Raw genomic sequence first — 12,916 nt, 5'->3', positions numbered from 1 at the left:
TTTACTGTACATTGATTATCCGCTCATGATGCCTTTTTATCACACTGTGGTAGCAATGACACACCAAAATGTTATAAACTTGCTAGCTGTACAACTGCAGATGGCAGCGGTTACCTCTTACTGTGATAAGTCTGTGTCAATACAGCATATTCTAACACATGAAGCAAAACATAACAAACACTAACTCACATGGAAATTTAACCTTTCCATAAATTATTGATAGCTTTGCAAAGCTAAAGAGACAAGGTGAATATAACTAAGTGTATACTTTTTCTGGAACATACGGCTCCTGTAAGATGCAATTATTTTCCTCTGCAGCTTGTGTGGTTAAATGCTACTGCTGCTAAATGAGACAAGTTACGAGCCAATAGCAGGTTCTATATGAAAAGAAACAGCAACAATTTATCAGAGAGAAAATAACTACAATGTGTTCATACACTGCTTAAATATTAATAATAATCAAACATAAAACCTTTGGATTTACTGTGACTCCTATATAATAATCTCTATTTCATCTGGGTTTATTTTACCTTGGGACAGGTGTTACAACTGCTGAATTGCTCTTTTCACTGGTTCTCTGTGAGCATCCTTCTTCAAATTCCTATCTAGTCTGACAAGAAAAATGAATAAAACTCCTGGATTCAGCTGACATCTACTGTTTGAAAAACTGATCACAGCACTCAGAGTCAGAAAAAAATGGCTTTTGATCCCAGGTTGGATAAAGGCTGAGCAACCTTAGGTTGCCTCAGTTTCCTACAACACTAAAATTTCTCAAAAGGGCTTTAAGACCTGGAGGGCAAGTCATTGTTAGTGAACTGCAAAATGTCATTATTCTTTTATGGAATATATTACTCTTTCTTCCCCCATTTCCCACCCCACCCAAATAAGCACTAATATATAACCTCCCTTGCTTTGTGCGGTGTTCAGGAGTGACATCTCACTTCTCCCTTATTACTAAGATAGATCGATACATAGATAGATATTGTGCAGCAGGCTTGAAGAGTTTCCTCAGACACATGCTCTGTTATACAAGAACAATATGATCTTCGGACAAAAGGAAGGGTGTCCTTCTCGATGTTTACAGAGAGAGGTGGCGAGTTGCTTAGTCAAGGCTGTCAGCTTGATGCCAATACATTGTTCCTTGCATTGAATTGGTGCCTTGAGATGAACAGTTAAGGAAGCAGGAGGTTGCAGGGGCACTGGAAGGATCTAAGAGGTCAGTTATGGAAGGATTCGGTAAAAGTTGTCTCACAAATCTCTTCTTCTATGTCTGATTTCTGGCAGGGAGTCCAGAAAATTCCTTCCTGATAATTTCGTTAACTGTGAAATAAAAGAAAGAGGAAGAAATGTTAGAGCACTTTCAAAATCACAAGAAGTAAAAGCAATCCTTGTGCAGTTTGCTGTTAAACTGAAAGCATCCCCTCTGTATTCATAACATAGTTCTATTAGAATTTAAAACTTTTATTCTTAATTACCCAGACTACATATTTTTGGAAGGTCAGGGGGAAGGAGCGGAGAGAGGGGGAAGGAGCGGAGAGAGGGGTTTTACACTGTGTTCAGTATGCTTCAAGTACCATAAACACACAACTGAGAAGATGTACCATGTGTCCAGAACATGCTACACCCCTTATGTACACAACACTTGCCCTCTTTCACAGACATTTTCTTTACCTGAGGTAAAAAAAAATAAATCTGTAAATATGTGAGCATTTTAACATTTTCACTAGGCTGAAATAAGAATATTTTGAAAAGAGAAAAGCCAGATTTGGAGGAAATATAGTGAAGAGTGCTGAAAACACAGGGATTGCAATTCAGGTGAAAAAATGTTGGGGTTTTTGTGCTTTTGTGTTGTGTTTTTTAATCTTGCTGTAGACCCTATTTGCTCTACATTTTTGTTGTAGTTTGTTTGTTGTTTATAGCATAAACAAACTTCCATGCACCACTATGATACTCTAAGAGGCTGGGACAGGCTTGTTAATAAAGCTCAAGAGAAGACACTGACGAACTTTGTTCTCTGATTAAAAAAAACAGAACAATATTACATGTCATATACAACAGCCATTCTCTTCAGTCTATCTTTCACACTTATTTGCCTAAAGCACCCTTTGCTACCTCCTGGAGCAACATTTCTTTCTCTAAGCAGCAATTTCATTAGGAAAGACAGGAGCGTTTTGATGCAAAACACCAGAAGTGCGTGTTTTGGGGTTCCATTTCACATGCAGCTCCTTGGTGCTGTATTCACCACAGGAGTGAATTCACCATGGTTTGGTGTTTGTTTAGCTACTTTACTTTAACAAATTTGCCTTCAAACCACAAGACCAAATTTTCTAAGGTTTCAGAATCCAGATCTAAATGATTTCTCCCTGTTGATATTTAAGAGCTAAGACAAGGACTAATTCAAACCTGAGAAGACCCTCACCCAAGACTCATTAATCCTGAGGTACGCAGCTGTAAGACTCCCCCGTATTTAGCCCCATTTCTAACAAAAGTTTATGAAAAATTTTAATTCACATAGTATTTCACCACTTTCCAACAATTTTAAAAAAATGGTGCCCGATCTCTTATTGTCTCTGGGGAGGGGAACACATGTATTAACTTTTAGTAGTTATGACTAGTAGCTCCCTCCATTCTACATGCAATGGAATTTATCTCTGAGAAAGTAAAAAAATCTATGTTTTATGCAAAGCTCCACGTCATTACTGTACAGATGTCTGCTGTGGTCGGCTCTGCTCCTCACGGACTAAGTATTCACACAGAGCATGGCACAGGTGCTTGAGGGGAGGAGCAGGGAGCCAGCCCTCCGCACCTCTAGGTACAGTAAACTCTCCTGAAGGGATCCCATAGCCTGTGCCGCACAAAGCAGTTTATCCCTTCCTGCTCAAAAATCCCACCATTAACAGCCCAGAGTTTAGCTCTTTCTAATTCCAGCCAGGAAATGCCTGATTTCAACTAGATTGGTGCCTCTTGGAGAGGACATGGGCAAAAAAAGCGTGGCTGACAGCAGAATTCCTGTTCTCTCCTGCTGCCCAACTTTCTGCTTGCCACCATCACCTGCTGGCTTCTACCAGCCTTTTGGGTGAATTCTCGCAAATAAAGCATATATGTGGGGTATTTGGTGTGTTGCTGCTCTGCAGTGCAAGCAAGCAACCAGTGGGAGGTGAGGTTGGTCCACTTTCAGGCAAAGTTCCACTCCTTCAGCTCAGTTAGAAGAGCTTCCTGTTTGCTCTACCCAGGAAATGACAGGAGCAGGTCTTCAATGGAAATTTTTCACAGCCTCAGCTAAAAATAGCAGTGAGGTAAAAGAAGTGGGCACCCACTCTTACAGGGTCACTTCCTTTCTAAAAACAAGTGGGCTGAGGCTGCAGGCCTATTTATTTATCGACACATTTGTTTGAGCAGTCAGAATACCAAAAATACCATGTATGAGTTTCCTTTCATTTAATATAGCCACCACTTGTGGAAATATCAGAGCCAACAGTCATCTTCACCTAGAAAGGGTTAAATATTAAGTGAAAAATGAGCAGATAATTAAATGGAGTTTACTAAACCTACAGTCTTTTGAGGGGTCTGGTTTTGGTTCTGTTTCCCAGCCTGAGCTTTAGGTAAAGTGAAATCCACCGTGCAGCACCAGCAGACCAGGAGGCCAGAGCCTGGCCCGTGAGGGGCCCTCTGCTCGCCGGCTCCAGGGAGGTTGGACGGTGCCGTAAAGGGCTTACTCAGCCTGCAAACTTCACTTTCCCTCCTGTGTGCTGCTCGGGAGGTCAGCAGTGGGTTTTGTGGGCTGAGGTCACAGGGGACTACAATCTGAAAAGAGCTAAAAAGTTGCAGGGGAACAGTATGAAACATTAACCCCATAGAGGGGCTGCAGGACCATGCTTGGGTGCAATTGGGCTCTCTCTGTGCAAGCTCTTACAGGAGGCAAATTGAATTTTTGTTGTAAGCATCTGAATGAAAAGGGAGCTTTGGTCAGAACATCCTGTAGTCACCCTGGATTTCACCTAATTCCCTGTGATGAGGGGAGTTTGGTGCAGGTTAAGCTGGGCAACACCAGTGTGGGAGCTCTAAGGGAAGGATGTGTAAATCAGTCAGTCAATGATTGTCCCAGCACAAAAAGTCCTAATCTACAATGAGAGCCCCTAAATCTAATGAATATATAAACCTAACAGGAATGAATCCCAAGGCAAGTATCTCTCTTCCAGCTTGGAGTTACCTCCAGACTGAATCTAATGAAATCACACACCTTTGGTGACCTGCTCCAGATTTGGGAGCTCATGGATCCCGATCCAGGTGTAATCTCAGTGGCCTGGGTTTAAACAGTAGGTTAACAAAATCAGCAAACTGAGACATACCTAAACTTCAGAGGAAGCTGAGGTCATGTGCTGAACTTGCTATTCTGAACCCCCAACTCTCTCTTTTGGTAGCATGATTAAAATGTATCTCAAGTACCGGTTCTCATTATTTGCTCATTTCTAGCCGAGAGGAAATGGAGATTATGTGATCAAATAAATAAAATACTGTTATTTAAGGTGCCTGGCATGTAGCAACTCTGGAGCACACTGCTATTGATCCATTTAATGAGAAAGAACTGATGAAACAGGGCCATGAGGACATATGCAACGATAATGAAAGATTAAATAATTAAAAAAAGATTCTGAAATTACAGCTGACGTCATCCATCCAGACCAAGGAAATGCCTAGTTAGGCCTGAATCCCTTCAGCATATCCTCTGTTAGATATAGCTGTTGTGCGAGTATTACAGCAGCCCCCATGCTTGGAGATCCCCAAGTTATCCGAATGCGAGAGGCTGGCTGAAATCATGGGATAATGTCTGCGTTCTTCTAATCACTCAGCTTTGATGGGTTAGAGTCAGTCTTTCAGGCTTCAGTCCTCAAAGACATTTAAGACTCTAATTCACATGGTCTCAGATAGAAATCTGGAGTGTATTCACTTGTGGGATGATAGTGGGTTGTATTAAATAGCAAGCTTCAGCTAGTAGTCCAGAGACAGAAAACAGTCTCCAATTCTAGCTGGCAATGAGTCAGGCTCCTTGTAATTGATTATATACATGCACACATGCTCATATACATGCGTGCGCACACGTTCACGCACGCATCGGGTTAACAACTTTACTAGCAATATTACATGTGTATGTCTAGAATAATACTGATGAAGTCGCTGTTGTCACAGGACTATACCTGTAGCAGTGACTGGGGTCTTGTGCCCTTTGGGGATCCTGCAGGAGTGAGGGTCTCATCAGAGAAGGCAAAGCTCAGCCCCAGTGGGGTCCTCCCTGCACTGAGCAGGGATCCTGCAATATTCCATGTTTGCTCCGCTGACACGGCCAAGAGGCTTTTTTGCATGCAAAGCAAACACAAGACACGCAGGGAGGAACTAATGGCGTAAAAGGGACTGGGGAGGAAAATTGAGCCCTGAATTTCTAGTGTGCCTTCAAAACGTGACCAGGCAAACCACGGTCTTAACATGGTTCTAGCTGCTGCCTGGGAACAAGAGGATGCTTTAGCCCAGCATGCACAGTCCCATCTCTCCTTCCCTGCCCACCAGGCCCCAGCTACTTCAGGACAGCTCTGTGGTACACAAGTGGGGAAGAAGAAGAATGAAAAAAAATTAAATTAAATAAGATTTTAAACCCTTTAAGCCAAATAAAAAGGGGCATGACTTTTTAATTGAAAAAATAAATAAATAAAGGTTAAGAGAAACACACAGCTGGAGAAAAGGCAGAAAAATACCAATTACCTTTCTTTTTGATTGCTTGGATCAAAGATCACAGTCATTCTTTTTCATATAATGTTTTGTATCCAGCTAAGGTGTGTATCTATCAGCTCTGAAAAAGATTTGCAAAACCATTTTTGAGAAAAAAAGGTAACTTTTGACCTGTGTTGCAAGGCCAAATGTTACAGTTTTCAGCTACTCTTTCATTTTGTGGTTTAATTTATTAAAAGGACATTTCAGCATATACAATACATAAGGCAGAACTTAACCGCTGACCTTTCTGTTTGCTCAGATCCAGCACAATATTTTACTTTTTTCCCCTCTTTTCGCAGCTGATATTATCTAAAAATAAGTATGCAAAAAATTACACTCCTAAATTGATCACAAAACATGCAAAATGCTGATAATTTGATCTGAGACTTCAGAGGCACAGGAGGTCCATGTGTCTTGTAAGTCAGGTCAAAGACTAGTCACTGCCTTTTGCAAAATTCCATTATATTATCATCGTAGTGCCCCAAATAAAACATGACACATTTATGCCAGATCAAAAGTCAGTCTCCTTTAAACAAGAGATCTAACCACAGTGGCCGTGTAAATTGGACTTTGCCTTAATTGTAAAGAACTGGAAAGATATGTGCAAAGAAATTATGAAAGTTACAGTCTTTGCTTCAAACACAAATAAGATAAAATTTTTTTCTCATAAAATGGCAATATTTAAGATTCTGTTTCTTTTTTTTTCTGTCTGATCTTTTTAGATTTCTTTTGAATTCATCATGAAAGCATTTGGCACTTCTGCAAAACCATTTGGAAATTAAAAAAAATAATTGCAATATTAAGGAGGAAAAAGTGCTTCTTAAAAACTAGTTAGTTTTTAAGTTAGTTTTCAGTGCAAGATTCAGAAGTGTCTTTGCTGCTGGATTTCAGGTGACTATATATAGAAAAGAAATATTTTACTTGGCTCCCTAAGATTGTGCAGCCACGTATCGTACACTGGAACCTACCACTCAGTACACAGCCCATTTTATATTCTGCATCCTGGAAAATCAGCTTTTGCACATGCAAGCAGAGCAACTAATTGACTGGTAAATACAAACTTAGGTGTATCAGGCACAAGGAGCCCAAACCCAACAAACCATGTTGGGGAAAAATACTGTGTGTGGGTGAGGGGGTGGTTCTATAAATCAACAGCAATGAAAGGCTTTTTTCTGGAAAATGGGGACGTATAACTACTAAGAGGTTTTTAGCTGTAAAGCTTTACTTTAATTACAAGTCAAAAAAAGGTTTTACTCCTTATCGAAATAATGCCAATAGATGCACCCTGCAACTTTTCTTCTTTGTCGTGTTTATAATCTGTGTAGTCTGTGTAAACTATAAACCTCTTCAATGTCATCCAGCCCAACAGCAATCAGGTCATCTCCATGAATTAAGCGAACTCATGGAAGAAGTTACTGATCTCAAACTAAGTGTCAATTCAAGTCCCATGATGCATTTTTGCTAATAGTTTCAATAGGCTCAAAACCCGTTGGCATCTTTCCATGAATTAAACATCATAATATAGATATCTGATTGAAAATAGAATCTAAATAAAATACGTATTTTTGGCTAAAGCCTGTCCCAACTGAAATCAATATCTAAACTCCTCATGATTCACAGGATCTGGATTTCACTCACGACATTTAAACATCCTTCCCTTATATTTCAATATAGTTCCAGAGTGAGGTGCAAAAATAAAACTATCATCAGTATCTATGGTACTATCCTACCCAAAATCTTTAACAGGAAACTGGGTGTGCCTGTAAGAAAAGAGCAGAAAATGAAGATAGCATTTCTGCTTAAAAAAAATCAGCCTCCTAAATGCACTATATGTCAAAACTATCAAGAAGGAAATACTCACAACACAAATCTGTCTCTGACATTACCCCACATATTTTAAGGATTTTCCAAGTACTTTCATTATTGTCAGTATGCCTCCAGAAAAGATCAACAAGCCTACCACCACAAAACAACTGCGTTAAAACTGTCAGGGAAAAGCATGACCTAGTGGTTAAAGCAGAAGACTGTATAGTGGGACTCCAGAGCTTGGACCTCTGCTATGTCAGCATCTTGCCATATGACTCTGGCCAAGTCCAAACTACCCCTGAAGGACCAGATTTATTACAGGTTTGCTTTGGTCTGAAAAATGCAGAATGACTGTGAAGGTCACACTCAGGGAACTTAAGTAATACACGCCTAACTAACAGAAAAAAGCCTGAAATGATGATGACCTGCATAGAATGAGCCTATACTGTGTGGATGTAGTAGAGAGCAGTCATTTCCCAATGTCCCTACAGGGATGTTTTAAAGTCCTTGGGTAGTTTAGATCCCAAATTACCAAAGGCATGAGGTGGTGAGCTCACTTAGGCACCCTAAAAATCCTGATAGGCAACAATTTTAGTTACCAGTCTAAGACCTTTAAACCTATAAATGTCAGTCAACATCGGAGTGCTCAATACCTCTAAAAATTAGGTTCTAAGTATTTCTATTAGGAAATTGAGCCAACATAGGTAACGCAGAGCACTTTGAAGACAGTGACCTGTTCCGACTTTGCCATATAGCATCTAAAGCCGGGAGACTAAGGAGCATCCCTCAGCCCTGGGGGTGCCTTGTCCTGGGAGACACTGGGGTACCAGCTGTGAGAAGCTGCACGGATGCTCTCTCCACTGACTGTGCAGGAAGTCTGGGACTGGTATGCCCAGACAGTTGGTGGCCTGAAAAATTTCTTTTACACAAACAACCCTTTGCTTTTGTTTATTCATGCGTTATCCTCAGATAGAAGTTGTTCCTCTGCAGTTCCCTCCAGCCATGTTCTCCTCGGTGATACAAAGCAAAGTGATGAGTTACAAAGGAAGGAAAACAGAGCAGTTTGCAGCAGTGGAGATAATGTGAAACCTGTGCTGCTCTCCCTGTACTACCTGCCATGCAGGGAGCTGTTGGGTGCCTGTCCCATTTTGCCATGCTTCACTTCAGCTCGTTACACAAACGGTTACAATCTTGTAAATCAGTAATAAGTTGCACCTGAACACATAAGTGATTAGTAAAAAATCATTACACTTCCATGGCCAGAGGACTTTCACACAGTTAATCAGTTAAAAAAAGAACTGGGTGTTAACTAGTTGTTTAATTCCCTGGAAGACCCTGTAGCAACAGGACTGAAATCTGAAGTGCAAACAATATATGGGAGAATTATATTGCTTACAAATTACATACTCTCCTGGAGAAACAGGTGACAAATGTTGCCCTAAAGTGAGTTAAACAGAAAAACTCTAAGGCTGAGCAGGTGCCATTTGTAGTGCTTTCAGTTACATATTTTTAACATTTGATCCCTGTTTGAATCTAGTGGAAATCAGTGAGTTAAGTTTTTGAGGCACCTTCTCCATGAACCAGGAAACTGGAGTTATGTGATACTTGCAGGACACACACGCACACACACGAGCTTTCTCATCCTGGGTTGTTGACTGGAAGAGCAAGAGAAAGAGCCTTTTTTTCTCCAGAGGGTGACTTCCTGATTGCTCGATGGATTTCAGCTGCACATACGGAAACTGAACCTGAGGGGTGGATTCAGGGCAGCAGCCGGTGCCAGGCGCTGCCCATCTCATTCACGGTTACCTGCTAAAGGACTGGCTCTGGCTATTAAAGCTGACACTCCCAGCAAGTGTACGAATATGAAGCAAAAACTCTTGCATTATTAAATTTGCTGAGGCGATGATAAATATCTGTTTATTTATTCAATGAACCTTTTAAGCCTGTTTAGTCACTACACAGAAGTCATAAAGGGACTGCAACAAAATGTGATAGCTTTGTGCAGTGCTTCTACGAGTGTCAGCAACCACTTTGGGAAGCGTACCTTGAAAGTGGAAAACTAGATTAGCCTGGGTGTGATGAGGAACTCCAGGCCACCGTGGATTTGGTTTGTAGTAGCTTTCCATAACAAAGTCTTTTTTTAACTGACTTTCTTTCTGCGCACATATATTTAGATATGACTTTCATTCTGCAGTACTCTGATGCCAGATAGTTTTGGCTGAAATTGTAAGGGAAGGGACGCGTGTTTGAGTCATGCAGTTGGCTCTCTCTAGTTGATAGTTAGCAAGTTACTGAGAAAAGATGAAGTTTGTATTTAGTTTTAGTTAACATGCAATGAGACCAAGTAAAATATTCCAAGTAGAATACGCACATAATAAATAAATATACAAAAACTTATACCAGAAGGGGATGGAGTTCATTTTCTTAAACCACATTAGTTGGCTAAACCAATACAGAAATACTAGGCTGATGGACTGAAGCTTAAGAAACACAAGGCAAGAGTCTTCATTTTGTCACTCCTAAGTCTTGATCTAGCTCTGTGGCTGCTGCTGCTGCTGCAAAGCACAAGGGTGAACGGTGCTCGCATCTATTTTTGTGTGCGTGGTTTGGACCTTATGAATTTGCTACATCACTGCTGAGATAAGCAGTGCCATTTGGTATTAAGACATATTTCTTTTAGATTAAAACCAGCAAAACCAAAGGAGGTTGGTGATGACTTTTTCCTACAGTAGCTTGTACCTCATGGTTTAAAGCTCATGAACATGGTAATAGATACCACAATGCCTCTAAAATAGTAACTGCCGGCAGGAAAAGCACACAAGCGATAGCACTATTTATTCACATATCACTTTGCAGTTTCATCATTCTCCTAGACTTAACCTATTTACTAGGAGGCAATATGAGTCATGCAAAGAAGTGTTTCAAAAACAGAGAGAGAAAAGAGAATGGATGGGAGAAAGCTATTTTTTACAGGAAATAATTGGGGGGTAGGAACCGAAGAAAAGTTACAGCATGTTCAGGATTAGCTGAAAGTAACAAGAATAGGCAATGCTGCTGCTTTTTTTATTTCTGTCACAAAGGAACTACAAGAACAAATATTTAACTGAGGGGAAACCAACCATTTAACAAATATTTAATTAACGGGAAACAAACCATATTACCCTTCCCTTTAGGCAGTTTTGCAGGGGGTGAACAGTCAATAATGTAATTTATTTTCCTCCCTTGAGCACTAGCGCTTATGTCTATTAATCCACAAAACTATTTACTGGCTCTAATTCTCTGGCATCTTATCTTCTGCTGTGTCTTAACTTCGCAAGCGTCCTCGCTGAAGGGCTTGTGGATTCTTGCAGAACCTGGGCCTCTCCAGCAAACCAGGTTTCCCTCTGAACATGTCTGAACTGAATTTTGAGCCTGGTTCTCAGGAGAAAACAGCCAGCAGAAAATCACTGTCCCAAGGTCAACAGGGAAGATGCACAAGTGGCCTATGAACAATTTTGCCAGACAAGCCAAGCTCTCCTTTGGAACAGGCATGCAAATAACCTTCTGCTTGCAATTACTCTGCTTTCACAAACAACTCCAGGACAGCGAGTGCAAAGGCGGCATATGTTTCTTATGTGCTTTATTTTACAGAGGACTATGGGCAGTAGACACACTGTTCGTAGTGAAAAACACTGAGCAGGGGAACACATGAAATCACTTTTGCGGACAGATTATTTTTCTATCATGACTCCACATCCTTCAGCAAATGAATGTTTGGGGCCAGATTCTTCCCCCTTTTGCATTAGGCACTGAATGACGAGCGCTGTTTTAGGAGCCCTGGTATCAGGAACTGCCTCCACAGGCGACGGAAAGCGATAGGCACTGCTAGAGAGGTCTGTGGGTCTTGGCAATGGGAGCCCAGGACAGCTGAGTGCCTAACTTTGGGGCTACAGTTACGAGTCCCAAGTTAGCTGGAGAGAATCCAGACCATTAAATATTTAATTGGTTATTGACAGAGTGTTACAATTCACATATAACAATGTCAAAGAGGTGCCACATGCTAGATACTGCATGTCTGCCCACATCCATCTGTTTGCTTTTATTTTGCACTTTGACTGTAAGTCCTTTGAGGCAGGAACTGCTTTTTTTCCTTTGGAGTCAACACACCATCTGCCACAATGGAGTTCTCATCCATGCGGGTGTTTCTAACATAAAATAATGTAGTAAAAAACCCACTACATAATACTATGGAATATATGCATAAATCAGAGACCATTATGAACCAAGAAAGAGCTAATTATAAAAGACACCTATAACTAGAAAAAGGAGTACAAAAGCCTATGGGGAGTAGATACTGTAACTGACTTTGCATCTCATTTCAAGAAGGCCAGCGACCTCTGACAGTAAATAGCTTAAGAGAGTAAGAAAAAGATGTATGCATCACCCAGAAACTTCAAACTTTCAATTTGAGTCAATGGCACAAGCGAGAAAACTATTGTTCTCGAGGAGAGGAGAGGGATATTAATTATCAGAAACAGAACTGAGCTCCTTGGTGTCCAGTAGCTGTTGAGGTGACTATCTTTAGCTGAAGTGCAGCCGGCACTAATGAGGTTGGGCAATTCCCAACCTCACCACAACAGCAATAACCTACATTTGTTCAGAAATTATCCCTCAATTATTTGCAGACCTCCCATCCCAAAGCCAGATCAAGACATAGGAACAACCACCCAAAGAGACTGCCCCAGGGAATCCTTCCCAGGATTTAATGATGAGCCATCCCAAATTTTCCAACTGTGAGGTCTGAGAGCTATGTGTATCCCCATGCAACCCAGGCAGGAGGCAAAATACTATGCTCACTGAAGTGTCTCAGGGGCATGCTGCAAGAGGCTGCAAGTAACTAGCAAGACCATCCTAATCACTCCCAAGTTCTCATCAGCTGTGTGACAACGTTCTTTTTACACGAGTTTGCACAGCCAGCTCACGAGCTCTGCATTTGTAGCTCATATTGAACCTATTAGTTTGCATTTAACCATCCATTGCTACACTTCCTGGGTGAATTCCAACCAAACAACGAAGGCTTTGGAACCACATCATGATAAAACACCCTCTTGCCTAAAATAAAGATAAAACTTGCTTACGTTTGATATGATCTCATCTGACTACAGAACACATTCAGAAGCAATTGGCAGACTCTCCCCTCGGCTAGGAACGCGGATTGAATGGGAATACTGTTTGTCCTGCAGTTGGGGAACTAGCCACAGACAGCTGGAAAGACACAGTAGTAGCAAAGTTGAAGGCCAAGATCACCATAACTCTTTCTGAGCAGTCTTGGAAGAAGAGTGACTGCCAACAGGAATGAAATGCCCCA

The 12,916-nt window shown here is 41.1% G+C and overlaps 1 protein-coding gene across 3 annotated transcripts in view; it reads right to left on the bottom strand.

The window, feature by feature from the left end:
- Window positions 1–1,264: 1,264 nt before the first annotated feature.
- The window catches only part of NFATC2 (nuclear factor of activated T cells 2), a gene marked incomplete at its 3' end in the record, with an annotated part of 89,060 nt that continues 77,408 nt past the window's right edge, over window positions 1,265–12,916 (bottom strand). For 2 of the 3 annotated variants that reach the window (XM_082007362.1, XM_082007364.1), the window contains one exon: window positions 1,265–1,320. In XM_082007362.1, coding sequence (XP_081863488.1) covers window positions 1,265–1,320 — 56 coding nt within the window. Of the gene's footprint in view, window positions 1,321–5,228; window positions 5,843–12,916 lie in introns of those variants that run through there. The other variant, XM_082007363.1, reaches the window with a different exon arrangement.

Source organism: Phaethon aethereus (genome assembly GCF_964289735.1).
Source record: "Phaethon aethereus genome assembly, chromosome: 16".
Taxonomy (NCBI): Eukaryota; Metazoa; Chordata; class Aves; order Phaethontiformes; family Phaethontidae; genus Phaethon; species Phaethon aethereus.
This window is presented reverse-complemented; position numbering and strand designations above follow the sequence as displayed.